This window comes from Sciurus vulgaris (genome assembly GCF_902686455.1).
Source record: "Sciurus vulgaris genome assembly, chromosome: 1".
Classification (NCBI taxonomy): Eukaryota; Metazoa; Chordata; class Mammalia; order Rodentia; family Sciuridae; genus Sciurus; species Sciurus vulgaris.
Window position 1 is genome coordinate 117,488,187 of NC_136461.1, and position 18,996 is coordinate 117,507,182.

Below are 18,996 nucleotides of genomic sequence, written 5' to 3' on the forward strand. Positions count from 1 at the left end.
CAGAGGCCTACCGCGCTGCTGACGCAACCCTCTCGCCCCACCTGCTGACTCTTTTTCGTATTACATGTTACCATTTAAATTACATGTATAATTTCTAAAAATGTATATGTATGATATATAAATGGATTGGAAGCAAAGATAAAGTGTTAAGGGAGGATTTTAATTTTTATTTCGGTTCTTGGTATTGAACCCAACCCAAGGCTTCACTAAATTACACCCCCAACCCTAATTTATTTTATTTCATTTTATATATGTATTTTTGTGGGCATTGAACCCAAGGGAGTTCTACCACTGAGCCACATCTCCAGCCCTTTTTGTTTTATTTCAAGACAGGTTCTTGCTAAGTTGCTGAGGCTGGTCTGGAACTTGTCATCCTCCTACCTAGTATCTTGAGTAGTTGGGATTACTAGGCATCCAGCACTGCGCCTGACTTTTTGGAACCTTTTTAAAATTTTTTGCGGTGCAGGGGACAGGGCCTCTCTCATGCTATGCAAGCACTCTACCACTGAGCTGTATCCCCAACCCAAGCCCGAATGTTTTTATGTTTGTCAAATTGTTTAAAATTAGCTGGGAGGGGTTGTGCACACCTGTAATCCCAGAGATTTGGGAGGCAGGCTCACAGAAGTACCCCTGCTGATTCAAGGCCAGTCTGGGCAACTTAGTGAGACCCTATCTTAAAAGAAGATTAAAAAAAAAAAAAAAAAGATGGGCATTACACACTTGTAATCCCAGAGATCTGGGAGGCTGAGGCAGGAGGATCACAAATTGGAGGTCAGCCTCAGCAACTTAGTGAGACCCTATCTCAAAACATAAAATAAAAAAGGGCTGAGGATGTAGCTCAGTGGTTAAGTGGCCCTGGGTTCAATCCTTGGCACCAAAGTAAATAAGTAAGCATTTTTAACAATTTGGAGGGATTATTTTTCATGGCAATGAAGAACTCATCTAGCTTTGGAGATAAACTACCTGGGTTACTTAGTTAACTATGTGATCTCAAACAGTGACTGACTCTTTCTGGACATCCTCAAAGGGTTCCTTTTGCATCTATCAAATAGTTCTAGGCCTTCCTTTAGGCCAAGCTCAGCCTTTAAGGGTTTACATACCAAAGACTTCCAAACCACAGTTAGAAGTGACTTGGAGGAGAGGAGCAGTATCTGGTGAACCTGGAAAGGAGACAGCCATCCAGGCTGTGGAGTCATTTATACTCTCCTCCCTCTCTCTTTCACTCTCCCTCCCCCTCTGAATTGGGAAGAAGCCAATCAGATGCACTGGATCAGGGTGTCCTGTCCCAGGAGACAGGGGCTATTTGTCTTCTTTCATGACAGACAGTCCAGGGAGGAGGAAGGAAAGGCTTAGGAACAGGGATGGAGTGAGCAGAGAGAAGCAAGCCAATTGGACCCCTGAAGAGTATAACCAGGGTGCCCTACCCCACCCCCACTCCTGGGCTGCCCTGTTATTAGGTACAACCCAAGTGAAAACCTGGAGCTCTTGTGACTTGGAGAGTAATGGAAGAGGGATTAGTGGAAAAAAGCAGAAAGTTCTGGACTTGACTCAACAAATGTACCATGTGTGGTCTGGGACAAGTCACCCTTTTTCACATCTCCTCTTCTTTATCCGGCAAATGAGGAAGCTCACTGTTCTAAGGTGGCTCCAGTTCTGGAACCGTATGGTCCTAAAAACCCAAAGCTACAGTTGTAGTTTTGCACAGCAGAGAAAAAGAAGGCTAAGAAGCAATTTAAAGCCCTCAAGTTTTCTAAACAACTATTAATGGGGGTTGGTAGTGTGGGTCCTTCACCTGCTTTGATAGCAAACAAAAAGGAATTGGGTTTATTCTGGATGGTTGGGAATGTTTTATATCTTGATTTGGAGGGGTTTACCTGTATACACGATGTGTACACAGGTAAAAAATTGATTTGTACACTTAAGATCTGTGTGCTTTTTAAATATGTGAATTATCCCTCAATAGAAAGAATAAGCCAGACACACCTGTAATTCCAGTGGCTCAGGAGGCTGAGGCAAGAGGATTGCAAATTCAAAGCCAGCCTCAGCAATTTAGTGAGGCCCTGAGCAACTTAGAAAGACCTTGTCTCTAAATAAAATGTAAAAAGTGCAGGGGATGTGGCTCTGTAACTAAGTGCCCCTGGGTACAACACCTGGTACAAAAAAAAAAAAAAAAAAAAAAAAAAAAAGGAAAAGAGAAAAGTCCTCCTTTCCATCTATTTTCCATCTCTTCTATATTTCTTCATTAATACTAGCTATTCCCTGTGCCTTCCATGGAAGCAAGCCATTCCCCTGACCTCAGATAAAATCTCTTCAGAATCTTGCAACTTGGAATTTTGAGGGAGACCCCGTTTTAACCTTTCCACCACCTGTTCTCTCCCCCTCACCCATCCTCTTCTCCTTGATGTCAATTCCTGTCCTGAGCCCGCCCCCCACCCAGGCTCTTTTTCCGGTGGTATGTGCCAGCCGGTCCTGCATCCCACATCCCCAGCTGTTGACATTTCGTTGCCATTACCCACGGCATAAAGAAAGGGGCCCTGTTATTCAACAATAGGGGAAAAGACAGAGACAATGGGAAATTGTGCTTCCGATGGGGTGGGAACAGAGAAGGAAAGGACAGACAGACGGACAGATGGGGAGGACAGAGCTGGACAGAAGGGGTCAGTTTGCCTGAAGCAGCCACCTTGAGAACCTCTTCCCAAAGGCAATGCACACCCAGACACCGACGGGCAGAGGTGAGGACTTGCAGGGGACGGGAGGTAGAGGGTGCTGCCTAAATGAGACCCATGTGGACATGCAGAGGCAACTGAGCTTGACTGCTATGGACCTGTGAGCTGCATCCGGTGTTCATTCCCATCCCCATCGGCCCAACACCTTCACCCGCCCATTGGTCAATCCACCCGCTTCTGGTTCAAGAGCTTTTAGAAGAAACAAGGCACCTGCTTTCTGTGCTCCTCCAGGTAACCATTTCTGGGCTGCCCCTTTACTCCATCGTCCTTCCTGGATTCCCACCCCTCATCCCAAGCCCATCTTCTCCTGGTCCCAGAATGGTGAGCTCCACAGATAAAGGGACAGGGCTGGGACTCAGGACACTTAGCCAGGCTTAGTGGACTGAAGGTTGAGAGAAGCTTCCAGCACTTTGACTTCTTTGAGCACAGGGAAGAAGCCTTTCTCAAAAGTATAGAGTAACCACACTGATCAAGTGTTCAAGCCCTGGGGCTTTAAGGTGTTTGGACTTCCAGAGAGACCCAGAAACATCTTTACCAGGACCTACTTGACTTCCTTAAGCAGGACAGAGAGTGGCTAAGCGTTGCTCCCTTCATCTCTGGGAAGAGACCAGTTTCTAAGAGGTAGGCAATGGAGCTACTGGCTACTGTGTCATTCTCCATAAGCACATGAAAACACTATGAGGACCCATTTTAAAATACAGAAATATAGATCAGTGATTAAGAGCTTGAGCTTGGGGCTGGGGAAATAGCTCAGTCAGTAAAGTGCTTGCCTTGCAAGCACAAGGCCCTGGGTTTGATCCCCAGCACCGGAGGGAAAAAAAAGAGAGAGAGAGAGAGAGAGCTTGAGCTTGTCAGATCTGGATTCAAATCCTAGCCGATCCTTCCTCTTACAGTGTGATCACACTGAAGTTTCCTAAACAGTGTGCACCTTAGTCTCAACGTGTGTCACATGGTATATATTAGTTCCTATCTTACAGAATTGCTAGGAAGGGGAAAGATAAAAGTATATACATAGAGTGCTTGGAATGGTGTCAGGCACATTTGACTTTAAGCTTTCAACAAGTTAATGCTAGCTGTCATTATTGTTGGTTACAGAATCAATGTCAATTCTCAGGTCACTCATTTTTGGTTTTTGATATTGGGGATTGAACCCAGGAACGCTTAATCACTGAGCCACGTGGCCAGCCCTTTTTAATATTTTATTTAGATACAGTGTCTCCCTGAGTTGCTTAGGGCCTCATTAAGTTGCTGAGGCTAGCTTTGAATTTGCAATATTCCTGCCTTGGCCTCCAAGCCACTGGGGTTATAGGCGTGTGCCACCATACCTGGTCATGGTCGCTCTTATTTACCAGGTTTTCCTAAAAGTGGGAGGGGGGTCTCTCACTCAGATCCTGTCCCAGGTACTCTCGATTTAGCAAGATTTTTTTTTTTTTTTTTTTTTTTTTTGCGGTGCTGAGGTTTGAACCCAGGGCCTTGTGCTTGCAAGGCAAGCACTCTACCAACTGAGCTATCTCCCCAGCCCCGGTACTCTTGATTTAAAAAAAAATTTTTTTTAAATTTTTCTTTAGTTATAGATGGACACAATACTTTATTTTATTTATTTATTTTTATGCAGTGCTGAGGATTAAACCCAGTTACCCCACTAGGCAAGTGCTCTAAGCTACACCCCCAGCCTGGTACTCTCACTTTTACACTAGGAACTTATTACTTGTGTCTAACCTCTGTTTCACCTACTACAAGTTAGTGTCTGGCCCTTATTTGCAGGAGGATGGAGCTCAGTTATTTAGATTTCTGGCTACTCAGGAAATTTCCTTTGTCTCCCCATACCACACACAGTCACACCTACTGTGTGTCAGAAACTATGCTAAGAACTGGAGATGATAGAGATGAATATATATATATATATACACACACACATACACACACACATACACACACATATTACTTATTCTGTATCAGGGACTATTTTAAACAGTTTACACTTACAAAATTAATTTGTCAAATCCTCACAACTACTCAGTGAGGTAGGTATTCTATTATTATCCATGTTTTACTAATGCAGACAGGAGGAAGAGAGAGGTTAAATAACTTGTGCAAAGTCCTGCAGTTAGGATGTGGAAGAGCCACATTTGAAAAATAAAACCAGGTCAAGAGGTCCCTGGTCTAATTTAGAATATGTATGATAAAGAAAGGGAATCTTCTGACAAAATAGACAATTGCATTTGAAATAGTTTTTATGGCTTTATAATTTTTTACTTTATAATTTCTGGAAAAACTCACATAATCTATGCATGCATATGTATTATTTTTAAATTCACACCATTATTTTAGATGCTAATAAAATTACTTCTAGAGCTGGGGAGATAGCTCAGTTGGTAAAGTGCTTGCCTCGCAGGCACAAGGCCCCAGGTTCAATCCCCAGCACCGCAAAAAAAAAAAAAAAAAAAAAAAAAAAAAAATTACTTCTAAGGACAAAAAAAAAAAAAAATCCCCAGTCCCGTATATTAGATCACAGTGCACTACAGTATAGCAAATTGGGGGGGTGAGACAAGGTTTCCCAGAGCAGGTCAGACCAACTGATGCCTATGTAAAGGAGATGACCTTCAACTTGGACTGCTTTGGAATCTGCCAGAAGTCCAGCATGTTTGGAGTACAGTGAAAAGTGGGGGATGGTGAGGGGGCTGGTGGGGGTGATTTCAGAGATGCAGGGGAGACTGAATCATAGAAAGCCTTGGAAACTGTGATCAGGAGATTGGACTTCATCCTGAGGACAATGGGGAGTCAAGCAGAGGTGTCAAGATTATATTTATTCTGAATTTGGGATGGAGAATGGGTGTGGGGAGAGCAGACTGAGATGACAGTTGAATGGCAAGTTTAGGAAGTAGCACCTGGGATGGGGAGGGTCAGAGATGCTACATCAGGAACTGCTGACTGAGGAGATGTGAGCAAGGAAGGTCCAGACCTCTGGCAGCGTGGGTGGGGTTGTCACTGCCTCCCCTCTCCATACCTTCCTTTTGTCATCAGCTTCTTTTTCTGCCCCCTTTGCTTCCAACTGGACAACTCCCTCCAGGAATTCCCAAAGGGATTTCCTCTTTCCCCCATTCCATTCCCGCAGTCCTAATGAATGCTCCATTTGTGCTCAGGAGACAGTGCTGACTCCCCATCATGCCAGGTGGCCTCACCCTTCCTGCACTGTGCCTATTACTTCTCCCTTGGGCCTTTGCCATCTTCCACAAAGCCCTGGGGGACCCAGGTAAGACCCCAGCCCAGCCCATAACTTGGAAAAAACACACTGGGGGAGAGGCATCAGAGGTGGGGATAGCGAAAAGGGCAGCTGTTAGAGGTACCAGGAGCAAGAGTCAGTGCTCAATAGGCAATGGAGAGAGTCAGGGATACTGGGAAAAGCCTCTGGGGTCAGGGTCTGGGTGGGCACTTGGGGCAGCGAGGATCAGGGGGTTCCTGCCACTGTGGCCTCCTCTGCTTAGCATCCCCGGGCCCCCACTACCTCCTGCCCCCCATCCACGAGGTCATTCACTCTCGTCGTGGGGCCACGGCCACGCTACCCTGCGTCCTCGGCGCCTCGCCTCCCAGTTACAAGGTACGCTGGAGCAAAGTAGAGCCGGGGGAGCTCCGGGAAACACTGATCCTCATCACCAACGGACTGCACGCCCGGGGCTATGGGCCTCTGGGAGGGCGCGCCAGGATGCGCAGGGGTCATCGGCTGGACGCCTCCCTGGTCATCGAGGGTGTGCGCCTGGAGGACGAGGGCCGGTACCGCTGCGAGCTCGTCAACGGCATCGAGGACGAGAGCGTGGCGCTGACCTTGCGCCTGGAGGGTGAGGCCCTTCCCTTCCGCCCTGCTCCTTCCTAGACAGGGTCGCAAGGTCTGGATCTCCCAGAACTCCTTCGCAGTATCCTCCCCCCCCTTCCTCCGGAGGGGTCCTCCCAGGCACTTTCCCAGGCAGCGCCGCCCTTGCTCTCCCCTTCTCCCATCTGTCGGCTTTCGCCAGACTCCGCCACCCCGCAGGTGTGGTGTTTCCGTACCAACCCATTCGAGGCCGGTACCAGTTCAATTACTACGAGGCGAAGCAAGCGTGTGAGGAGCAGGACGGACGCCTGGCCACTTATGGTCAACTGTACCAGGGTGAGCGGCCAAACCCCGACACCGTCCAGACCCCACCCTGGGCTGTCACAGGGGACCCAACCAGAAAGCCGGGTGAGCTTGGGGTCTGGCCCCCGCTGTTGACGCGTCTCGCCCCCCCCCCCCACCTCCCGCCAGCGTGGACTGAGGGGCTGGACTGGTGTAACGCGGGCTGGCTGCTGGAGGGCTCCGTGCGCTACCCGGTGCTTACCGCGCGCGCTCCGTGCGGCGGCCGAGGGCGGCCAGGGATCCGCAGCTACGGACCGCGCGACCGGAAGCGCGACCGCTACGACGCCTTCTGCTTCACCTCAGCACTGGCCGGTGAGGGTAGGAGCGAGCGGGGCCACAACCACGACTTGGGGCGGGGTCTGAGGAACAGGGGCGGGAAAGTGGAACTCCGAAAGCGTGTGATCAGGGACGGGTGTCCTGGCCTTTCCAAGGCAACGCCCCTCCATCCCGCACACTCAGGCTCCAAACCAACTCTCGAAACCCACCTGTGTCTGCTTGCGGCGACTCTTTCACTCCCACTACCGGAGTTGGGTCTTGGCCCTGTTCTGTATCCCTGCGCCACCGCGCCTCTTCCAGCTCCCAGGGGTTGGTGACACTGCTTTGGTGCCCAGGCCAGGTGTTCTTCGTGCCTGGGAGACTGACGCTGTCTGAAGCCCACGCGGCGTGCCGGCGGCGTGGAGCGGTGGTGGCCAAGGTCGGGCACCTCTACGCCGCCTGGAAATTCTCCGGGCTGGACCAATGCGACGGCGGCTGGCTGGCTGACGGCAGCGTGCGCTTCCCCATCACCACGCCGCGGCCGCGCTGCGGGGGCCTCCCGGATCCCGGGGTGCGCAGCTTTGGCTTTCCCAGACCACAGCAGGCGGCCTATGGGACTTATTGCTACGCGGAGTAGGGGCCCATCGCACCCCATCAGCGCGCGTGACGAAGCTTAGGAGTGGTGGCGGGGTCTATCGTCGCCCTTTCCCGTGAGCCTCCCCTCATGCCAGACGTGGAGTGGCCCCTCCAGACCTGCCTTCCCAGCTCGGGGCTGCGGGCCACGGACTCTGGCTGGCCCAACTTTGGGGAGCGGAGGTGGTGGCGGCTGGGTACGCATACGACCCTTGGACCCATCAATCGCAGACCCGCGGGGTTCCCATCCCCCTAGCAGAGAACGCAGACGCACATAGAGGGCGGGAGGGGCGCCCCGCTCGGGGCCCAGAGGAATTAACTAACCTCTGGTACAGCAATAAAATAACGTGGGAACCTTCTGTGATGAGGCTGTAAATCTTGGAAGCGCGGGGGTATGTGCGTGCGAGGGGAATAACTCTGGACCCAGCGTGCAGACTGCGCGCCTAAGAAGATAGGGTTTGAGAAGGAAATTTATTGCCTCTATAGGATGCGTTATCAGGGGACAGAGCATTGCGAGAAAAGGGCACCCACAGGCCAAGGGAGAGAGCCGGAAAGTCGCCTGGCCCACGACCCAGGCGGGAGAACCCAGACAGTTATTACACCAGGTGCCACGCGAGGGCGCCGCACACTCACCTAGAATTACTGTAGTCTCTTCTGTTAGGAGCGCAGCATAACCCGAGGTCTACCCTCTGGGCCCTGGAGAACAAATAAACGATGGACTTAAACATATTTCAAAATGTGTTTACATCCTGACAGTCTCCCAGAAGCACTTTCAGGGAATACTGTGAAACACAGGAAAGTTAGGGGGCTGGGGCTCTTGCTCAGTGGTAGAGCGCTTGCCTGGCACGTGTAAGGCACTGGACTGGGTTTGACCCTCAGCACTACATAAAAGTGAATAAAATAAAATAAAGGTATTGTGTCCATCTACAGCTAAATTTTTTTTATAAAGATAAGAAAGTTATTCAGTTGTTAAAATCGATGGGAAATTGATCCTGCAGAAGGAGACAAACACCAACCTTGAGGCCACGAAAGGGAACTAGAACAATGACATTCTAAACATATGGCTAAAATGACCAACTGAATAGACAAACTAATGTTACTAATTTGTTTTTCATGTATATATTTCTCACACACACACACACACACACACACACACACACACACACACACAGAGTTATGCATAGCTTAACTACTAGGAAATGTTCTAAGAACTGCATCCTTAGATCCTCAGGTGATTTTTCTCAACTTTCCAACATCACAGGGTGTACTAACATACAGCCCGATGGTATATCCTGCTATATACCTAGGCTATATGGTAGAGTCTTGCTTTTAGGCTACCATACTGTTCAGCAGGTTACTGTACTTAATACTGTAGGTAATTTTAACACAATGGTGTTTGTGTATTTAAACATAGAAAAGTTACAGTAAAAATACAGTATGACCAATTTTTACAAATGGTATGCTTGTACAGGACCCTTACCATGAATGGAGTCTGCAGGACTGGAAGTTCCTCTGGATGAGTCAGTGAAAGTGTAGTGAATGAACCTGAAGCCTAAGGCATTAATATACACTACTGTAGACTTTATAAACTCTCTACTCTTAGGCTACACCAAATTTGTAAAAAACATTTTTCTATTTTCAATGATAAATTAACCTTAGCTTACTGTCACTTTTTCCCTTCTTTTTCTTTTCTTTCTTTCTTTCTTTCTTTTTTTTTTTTCTGTTAGATTGTTTGTTCTATTTTGGGGTGATTGGGTGATACTGGGGATTGAACCCTGGGCCTCACACCTGCTAGAGAGTTCTCTACCACTGAGCCACACTCCTGGTACTGTAACTTTTTTACTTCACAAATTTTGAGATCTTTTTAAAATTTTTGTATTTTTTTAGATGTTGATAGACCCTTATTTTTATTCATTTACTTATATGCAGTGCTAAGAATCGAACCCAGTGCCTCAACATGTGAGGCAAGCCCTCTACCACTGAGCCACAACGCCAGTCCCAGATTTTGAGTTCTTTAAAAACTTTTTCACTACTTTTGTAGTAGCACTTAGCTGATAACAAACACATTATACAGCTGTACAAAAAAAAAAAAATTTCTTCATGTCCTTACTCTATGAACATTTAACTATTAATCATTTTTTAAAACTTTTTTGTTAAAAACTAAGATACACACACATTAGCCTATACAAGGTCAGGATTATAACTGCTACTCTCTGGGCTTTCTATGTTCTACCCTATGATGACATTACAGCCCAGAAAACCAAGATCCTGGGCTCCAGTAGTTTAGGCAGCAGGAAAATGGCTTTTCTTCAGTACAATACCTTCAGTGTTGGTTGAGAGACCATGTGAGAAATGACCACCAGGCTGGGGGTATAGCTTAGTGGTAGGCCCAGGGCCACGTTCAAGGCCCTGGGTTTGATCTCCAGCACACAAAACAAACAAACAAAAAATACCCAAACAAGCAAAAAAGGCCATGGGAGGAACTTTCCATTTGCTGCAATGCTCCATTTCTGTGCCCATAGAAACACAATACTATTGATTCGTACCACTACCTGGCATGTTGCTATTACCATTAATTTTTTTATTATAGAGAATTTCAAAAATACTCAAATGGAGAGAGGATAGTATGGTGAAGAACTCCCTTATCCAGTTTGATCATTATCAAAATTCCACTCTAGGGGGCACACGTCTTGGCTCACATCTGTTATACCAGTGATTCTGGAGGCCTAGGTAGGAAGCTCCTAAGTTTAAAGCCAGTCCCTGTAACTTAACAAGGCTCTTTAAAAAAAAAAAAGCAGGGGTTGGGGAGATAGCTCAGCTGGTAGAGTGCTTGCCTCGCAAGCCCAAGGCCTGAGTTCGATCCCCAGCACCACAAAAAAAAAAAAAAAAAAAAAAAAAAAAAAAAAAGCAGTGGAGTGGGGAAGGGGGTGTAGCACAGTGGTAGAATGCCCCTGGGCTCAATTAGCATTATTTGTTGCCTCCATGACTGTTGGTTGAGTCCCCTCTGGGAGCATTAGAGCATTAGCTCTCAAGAATTCCTGGCTTGTCCTGAGCCCAAACCTGTTCCCACAACAAGAAAACAAAACCCTCAGGCGGAGTCACAGATGTCACAGAGATCCCTTCTCCTTGTAGAGGTGAATGCTGGAAGAAATGGGTCACAGCTGCAATCCACTCGCTTGCACTGCTCAGATCCTTTGTGCCTTGTATTAGATTCACTGATTCACTTTGTCTTGTCATGCTGATGCTTCAAGGTGATGACTGATTGCTCTTTCTTTTCTTTCATTGCTTTTTCACTGAGCCGCATCCCCAGCCCTTTTTTGTATTTTATTTAAAGACAGGGTCTCACTGACTTGTTTAGGGCCTCAATGAATTGCTGAGGCTGGCTTTGAACTAGCAATCCTCCTGCCTCAGCCTCTGATTGCTATTTCTAATTTGGTTCTGGGAACGGAACCCAGGGCCTCAAGCATGCTAGGCAAGTGCTCTGCCACAGAACTACTCCTTAGCTCACAATTCCTAATTCTTAAAAAGGAAGTCTTACAACAGAAGGGTTAGTGGGACAAACTATAGTTACTGTTGCTGCCATGAGTTCCAAGTCTATAATCAACATTTAACATTTCCCCATTTCTATGGGGCTTTCCCAATGGAAAACCAAGACTTTCATCCCTGAAGGCCTTAGGCTTTCAATACCAAACCCTTCACCAGCCACTGTTGCTAAAACTTCCTGTTTATGGGATAATCAAGATCAAATATTTCCCTGTGCATGATAGCACAGCCTATAACCCCAGCAACTGGAGAGGCTGAGGCCAGAGGATTGCAAGTTCAAGGCCAGCCTCAGCAACTTAGCAAGACCCTGTCTCAAAATAAAAAATTAAAAGGGCTGGTGGGATTGCTCAATGGTAGAGCACCCTTAGGGTCAATTCACAGTACCAAAAAAAAAAAAAAAAAAAAAATCAAATATCTATGCCAGTATAATTCCTTTCTTTACCTACTGACCAATTGGCATGAGTTGTCCAAATTGGCCCAGGGGTTGCTATGGCCTTAGGTTTAGTGGTACCTCTACTACGACCTCTGGTAGATGCATCCTTCACCTCCAGAATCAGGGCTTCTAATTCTGCAGAGCCTGACTGTATAGGAACTGGAAGCACTAATTCCCCAAATGGGCCACTAGGAGTGATGGTGAGGGGGTTGTTCCTATTTTCAGACCTTGATTCCTGTACCCATGATTTCTAGCTAGCTAGGATTCAGCACCTTATAATGATCATTGGTTCAAAATAATATACTGCCTTTTGAGGAGCAGTGGCCCAATCCTAGAGGATCTTTTCCCCAAACTGGTTTTAGATATGCTGTAAAGAGGCATGCTAAACTGGGTATGGTGGTCCCAGCGGCTTGGGAGGCTGAGGCAGGAGGATCACAAGTTCAAAGCCAGCCTCGGCAACTTAGCGAAGCCCTAGGCAACTCAGTTAGACCCTGTCTCCAATTAAAATATTTTAAAAGGGCTGGGGAGGTGGCTCAGTGGTTAAGTGCCCCTGGGTTCAATCCCTGGTATTTAAATAATAATAATAATAATAATGACAGGCTAATGAACTATCGATTTAGCAATTTATAGGTGATATGGTATACTGTAGAGCCAGTGGATCAGTGGTCACATGCCCACTGTCTCATTTTCTTCACTATAAAGTGAATTTTTTTTTTTTTTTTTTTTTTTTTTTCACAGCACTGGGGAGTAAACCTAGGTCACTGTACCACTGAGCCAAATCCCCAGTCCTTTCTATTTTTTCTTTTGAGACAGAGTCTCACTGAGGTGCTGAGGGGCTCACTAAGTTGCCCACACTGGCCTCAAACTTGCAATGCTCCTGCCTCAACCTCCTGAGTTATTCGTATTACAGGTGTTTGCCACTGCCCCCAGCTAACGTGGATCCTCTCGCTTAGCTTTGATACCTTAAGGGAGCTCATTTACTTTGTGCCCTTGGATATTGGTGCTGGCCAACGCACTTAGTTAGGTAAGGCAAATCCATGTCCAAAATATGCACTAATCCCAGCAAGGACATCTTGCAGCTCCCTCCAGATTGCAGAGACACACTGTAGTCAACATACTACTGAGCAGCTGCCTGGCCTCCTTCAGGTGTGGTATTGGGGCCTCGGCATCGGTCTCTGTGGCTAACAGGCGGATGGATGCAGCTAGATCAGCCTTGATGAGCACAGCCAGGCTGGCAAGTCCTCGTGTAGTCTCATGTCCACCACCACAACTATCTCATTCACGGTCCCATCATGCAAGCCCTCGCATGGAGGAGGACAAAGGCTGGCTGTCATCCTCTGGAGTCCTTCTGTCCCCCTAGCTGTTCAATGCCTCTTCTGCAGTGAATGTTCTGTAATGGTATTGATATAAGACACAAAGATCTGTATATCTTGTGCCCACTGCTGTAAGTTCATCCACATATCTTTGTCCCCGACTTCATTAATTGCAACCCTCCAATCTTGCTCTTTTCTGGTCCCTGATCAACCTACCAAGTCATTGCCACAGCTCAGAAGTCCACTTCCCTCAAATGGCCTCGCCTGCAACTGAAGAGACAGCAGCCGGAAATCTCTTTCTGGAAGGAGTCCCTTCACCCTGTCTTTCCATGCCCTCCACAGGTGGGGCTGTAGTTGGTGACAGTCCCTGTTTGTTTGTTTGTCTGTTTATTTGGTACCAGGGATTGAACCCAGGGGAGCTTAACCACTGAGCCACATCCCTAGCCCTTTTGTTAAAATTTTATTTAAAAAAAATTTTTTGTAGTTGTAGATGGACAGTATGCCTTTATTTTATTTGTTTATGTTTTATGTGGTGCTAAGGATTAAACCCTGGGCCTCACACATGCTAGGCAAGTTCTCTGTCACTGAGCCACATCCCCAGCCCTTTTTAATATTTTCTTTAGAGACAGGTTCTCCTTGAGTTGCTTAGGGCCTTGATGAATTGCTAAGGCTGGCTTTGAACTCTTAATCCTCCTGCCTCAGCCTCCTGAGCTGCTAGAATTACAGGCATGCACCATCATACCTGGTTTATTTATTTATTTATAATATTTTTTGTTGTAGATGAACACAATACCTTTATTTTATTTATTTATTTTTATGTGGTGCTGAGGATCAAACCCAGTGCCTCATACATTCGAGACAAGCACTCCACCACTGAGCTACAACCCCAGCACCAGTTTATATATTTTTAAGACTTTTAAAATTTATTATAGTACTGGGATTGAACCCAGGAGCACTTAACCACTGAGCTACATCCCCAGCCCTTTTTATTTTGAGACAAGCTTTCGCAAGTTGCAGAGAGTCTCGCTAAGTTGCTGAGACGGTCTTTGAACTTGAGATCCTCCTGCCTCAGCCGCTGGGATTGTAGGCGGACTCCGCCTCACTTGGTTACAAAGTTTTGGGTTTTTTAAAATTTTTTTTTAGTTATTAATGGACCTTTATTTTATTTATATGTGGTGCTGAGAATCAAACCCAGTGTCTCACACATGCTAGACAAGTGCTCTACCACTGAGCCACAACTGGAGCCCTACAAAGGATTTTTTTTTTAATTGTAAACAAATGGGATACATGTTGTTTCTCTGTTTGTACATGGAGTAAAAGCATACCATTTGTGTAATCATAAATTTACATAGGGTAATGTGGTTTGATTCATTGTTATTTTTTCCTCCCCCCACTCCTCCCGCCCCTCTTTCCCCTCTATACAGTCCTTCCTTCCTCCATTCTTGCCACCCTCCCTAACCCTAACCCTAACCCTAACACCAACCCCTCCCACCCCCCATTATGTGTCATCATCCACTTATCAGCGAGATCATACGTCCTTTGGTTTTTTGACATTGGCTTATCTCACTTAGCATGATATTCTCCAATTTCATCCATTTGCCTGCAAATGCCATAATTTTATCATTCTTTATGGCTGAGTAATATTCCATTGTGTATATATACCACAGTTTCTTTATCCATTCATCAAATGAAGGACATCTAGGTTGGTTCCATAATCTGGCAATTGTGAATTGAGCAGCTATGAACATTGATGTGGCTGTATATCTGTAGTATGCTGATTTTAAGTCCTTTGGGTATAGGCCAAGGAGTGGGATAGCTGGGTCAAATGGTGGTTCCATTCCAAGCTTTCTGAGGAATCTCCATACTGCTTTCCAGAGTGGCTGCACTAATTTGCAACTCCACCAGCAATGTATGAGTGTACCTTTTTCCCCACATCCTTGCCAACACCTATTGTTGCTTGTCTTCTTGATAATCGCCATTCTAATTGGGGTGAGATGAAATCTTAGGGTAGTTTTGATTTGCATTTCTCTTATTACTAGAGATGTTGAACATTTTTTCATGTATCTGTTGATTGCTTGTAGATCTTCTTCTGTGAAGTGTCTGTTCATTTTCTTAGCCCATTTGTTGATTGGATTATTTGTGTTCTTGGTGTAGAGTTTTTTGAGTCTTTATATATTCTGGAAATTAGTGCTCTATCTGAAGTGTGAGTGGCAAAGATTTTCTCCCACTCCCTACAAAGGATTTTTAATGTTATTGGTAGCCCCTGCTGCTGAGGCTTTTCAGTAGACTGACAATATGTCTACCATCTATATCTCAATTTTGTACACATTGTGTATATAAATACAAGTAGATGCTGATGTTTCCAATTAGGATAGAAGATTAGAAAATTTCCCCTAACTTCCCTTCTCCTACAATGAAAATCTTGGTTTTAATAACACTACTGAAATTACTTATTTTCTTTATCATGATAAGTAGCTCTTAATTGCAATGCTTAAGATAATAGTGCCAACATTAAGATTTATATATGATTCCTAGGGCACTCCTGGGTTCAATCCTCAGTAAAAAAAAAAAATCATATATATATATATATATTATATGATTCCTTTTGTTCTTAGAGGGCTAGTGATGTATATAGTCAAAATGTCAAGCTTCATCTAATCACTGGAAAAAAATTCTCTGGATTGGGTTTTGGTGACTGCATGCCTATCATTCTAGCTACTCAGGAGGCTGAGGCAGGAGGATTGCAAATTCGAGGCCAACCTTAGCAACTTGGTGAGAACCTGTCTCAAAACAAAATTTTAAAAGGACTGGGAGGGGTTGGGGATATAGCTCAGGTGGTAGAGTGCTTGCCTCACATGCACAAAGCCCTGAGTTCAATCCCCAGCACCACCCCCCACCCAAAAAAAGGACTGGGAAGGTAGCTCAGTGGTAGAACACCCTTGGGGTCAATCCCTAGTATGACAACAAAAATAAATAAATTTTTTCTTCAACTTCACATAGAAGTAGGTACCTTCATTTCCAATGTTTAGGAATTACTTCCCTTTTCTTCTTTCAATTATTTTAAACTTAATTTTGTATTTTAATTACATACAACATTTACATGGTTCCAACATCAAAACCATTCAAGAAGCTGGATGTGGTGGCACATGCCTATAATCCCAGGAGGAGGCTGAGATAGGAGGATCACAAGTTCAAGGCCAGCCTCAACTACTCTATGAGACCCTCAGCAACTTAGTGAGACCCTGTCTTAAAATTTTAAAAATATTTTTTAAAAAAAGGGCTAGGACTGTGACTCAGTGATAAATCACCCCTAGGTTAGATCCCCAATACCAAAAAAAAAAAAAAAAAATTCAACCAGGTGTTCTTGCCATCTTACAGGTGAGGATACTGAAGCTAGAAGAGATTAACACCTGTCCCAGCAGGATGGAGACATGCCATGGGCAGGCAGGGAGAGGAGCTGAAGGGACAGACTTTGCTCCAGAAGTAGACAGGCACAGACTTGGGGTCAGCCCTCCATTTGGTTTCCTCAGCTGCTCCCTAGGGAAGGAGAAGGCTGTGGGTCACCTCTGATCGCATAGACTTACCCCCCTTGGTGACAGTCTGACGGGTCAGAGGGACAGGCAGCTCCTGCAGATGCAGCAGGGGTCTCCCATGCTGTCCTTCAGTCACAGATCCGTCCACTCTCTCCCTGACACCCCACCCGCTATGGGTTGCACCCCGGCACTCTAACTCGCTGCGTGCCTGGGCTGGGGCTTCCTGGCGCCTTTCAGGAGCTATCAAAGCCCCCATTCTCTGAACACAGCTGTGCCAGTGCTTAGCTGTGCATCCCACGTCCCCATGGCATAGGACCCAGGTGTCTGTGTGACGTGCAGGACCTCAGAGGAACTCAGCTGCCTGGCTTCCACCTCCTAGTGTGGGAGAGCGTAGAAAAGTCTGGAAGGATAGGCTCTCCCAGTGTCCACACTGGATGGGAACCCAGCAAGGACAGCCCAGGGCTAACAGTGGGGATGGGGTGGGGGTAGGAGGCAGGAACTTGGAGGGGAGGGTCTGTGTCTTCAGCTTGGGTCATGGCCTCAGCTTTGGCCTGCTTGGGCGATGTTGGGGGGGCCTGCGGGTGGAGGCAGGAGATTTATTGTTCTTAACCAGAGAGGCTGGAAATCTCCCCAGGGCCCAGGAGGCTGGGAGGCAGCCAGCTGGGCTGCACGTGGAAGAGGAGAAAGAGCTGCCCACACTCTCCCTCTCTCTTCTCTCCACCTCCTTTTCTTTCCTCTGAGAAAGATGTGTTGTGGGGATGGGAAGCTGGCAAGAACTCTGGCCGGGGAGACAGAAGGGTCGGGTTTTTGGTCTTGTCTCAGTCAATTCCATGCTGTGTGAGCCTGAACCTCACTTCACCTTTCTGAGGTCCTAGTTTCCTTGTCCAGATAGGTAACTAAAGTCACTTTTCTCTGACTTTTCTTATCACAGGCAGGTTTCCCTGAGGCAAAGTTACCTAGGACTTTCTCCCCCTGTTTCTGAGACAGAAAGTTCTACTTGAAATCTGCCTTTCATCCTTCCTGCTTCTATTGGCCTGGATTGCTTTCAGCCAGTGCCTGCAGATCACCTTCTGAGATCTGGAGGGGCTTCCCAGAGGGAGGTCTGTTCTTGCTTTTCCTCAGAAAGCAAATAGAAATGGGGGAGAGTCCTATGACCTTGGGTCAAGATGCAAGGCTCAGTAATTACCAGCTCAAAGTGCAGGGTAGATTTCAGTATGAATTTTCCCAACTAGAAAGGTTGAAAAGAATCTTGGAGAGATGTTTATTGCCTCCTTGAGAAGGCCTTAAGAAAAGACTCCATTCCCGAGTGAAGAGCCCACCCCTCCATTCACAGGGAAGTGGCCCGTTGAGCTCCTGGCTAGGAGACCTGGTGCAGGTGAGGGCTGCATATGCGGAACACTGTCTGACAGAGGAAAAGATCCAGAACCAACCTAGGTGCCCTTCAACAGATGAAATGGATAAAGAAAATATGGTACATATACACAATGGAATAGTACTCAGCCATAAAGAAGAACTAAATGATGGCATTTGCTGGTAAATGGATGGAACTGGAGACTATCATGCTAAGTGAGATAAACCAATCCAAAAAAATCAAAGGTCAAATGTTCTTCTGATATGAGGATGCTAGCACACAATTGTTGGGGATTGGGGGGGAGAATAGACATTCATTGGATTAGACAAAGGGAAATGAGGGCAGGGAGGGGGAATGGGAATGGGAAAGACAGTGGAATGAATGAGACTAACTTTCCGATGTTCATACATGAACACACAACCAGTGTAACTCCACATCATGCACAACCACAAGAGTGGGAAGTTATACTCCATGTATGTATGATGTGTCAAAACACATTCTACTGTCATGGATAACTAAAAAGAACAAATTTTTAAAAATAATGCACCAATGAAAATATGAAAAAAGAAGAGAAATCCAGATTTTTTGGGGGGGTACTAGGGATTGAACCCAGGGATTGAACTTAACCACTGAGCCACATCCCTAGTCCTTTTAATATTTTATTTAGAGACAGGGTCTCACTGAGCTATTTAGTGCCTCAATAAGCTGCTGAGGCTGGCAACCTCCTGTCTCAGCCTCCCAAGCGGCTGGGATTACAGGCGTGTGCTGAGTCCAAGCCCTGGACCGGGATGTCCCTCCTCCAGCGTGGTGCAGGGGCATCATTCAGACCGTTGTACAGATGACAAAGTTGTTTCAGAGGAATGACACCTTTGCTGAGTTTTGCCACTGCAGATGGCAGGTGGAGATTTTGGCCGCAGAGCTGTGACGCCCGTCCTCTTCAGGGCTGCTGCGTCCTCTCCCTGTATCTGCTCTCCCGCCAGGAGTCTGCTTCTCGGAACGGACTGTCTGGTACCAAATCTGGTCCCGCCCCAGGTGCTGCTGGTCTCAGTCAAGGTTGGA

The 18,996-nt window shown here is 46.5% G+C and overlaps 1 protein-coding gene across 7 annotated transcripts; it reads left to right on the forward strand.

Annotated features, from left to right (window-relative positions):
• Positions 1-2,534: 2,534 nt before the first annotated feature.
• Positions 2,535-8,659, forward strand: HAPLN2 (hyaluronan and proteoglycan link protein 2). Of its 7 annotated transcripts, none has more exons than XM_079104584.1 (6): positions 2,535-2,657; positions 2,798-3,347; positions 5,873-6,562; positions 6,737-6,870; positions 7,006-7,188; positions 7,488-8,659. In XM_079104584.1, exons 3-6 carry the CDS (start codon positions 5,892-5,894, stop codon positions 7,766-7,768), a joined length of 1,269 nt encoding a protein of 422 aa, XP_078960710.1. In that variant the 5' UTR covers positions 2,535-2,657; positions 2,798-3,347; positions 5,873-5,891; the 3' UTR covers positions 7,769-8,659. The 7 variants fall into 7 exon arrangements, with proteins under 7 accessions (XP_078960710.1, XP_078960711.1, XP_078960709.1 ...); XM_079104585.1 differs by lacking the exon at positions 2,535-2,657 and having other exon boundaries at positions 2,664-2,957; positions 3,156-3,347; XM_079104583.1 differs by lacking the exon at positions 2,535-2,657 and having other exon boundaries at positions 2,664-2,957; positions 3,289-3,347.
• The last annotated feature ends 10,337 nt before the right edge of the window (positions 8,660-18,996 follow it).

Coding starts and splice junctions, on each gene's coding strand:
- HAPLN2 (XM_079104584.1), top strand. CDS start 5,892: ATGCCAGGTGGCCTCACCCTTCCTGCACTGTGCCTATTACTTCTCCCT. Junction 6,871..7,005: donor TTATGGTCAACTGTACCAGG/GTGAGCGGCCAA, acceptor ACCTCCCGCCAG/CGTGGACTGAGGGGCTGGAC. Junction 7,189..7,487: donor CTTCACCTCAGCACTGGCCG/GTGAGGGTAGGA, acceptor TTTGGTGCCCAG/GCCAGGTGTTCTTCGTGCCT.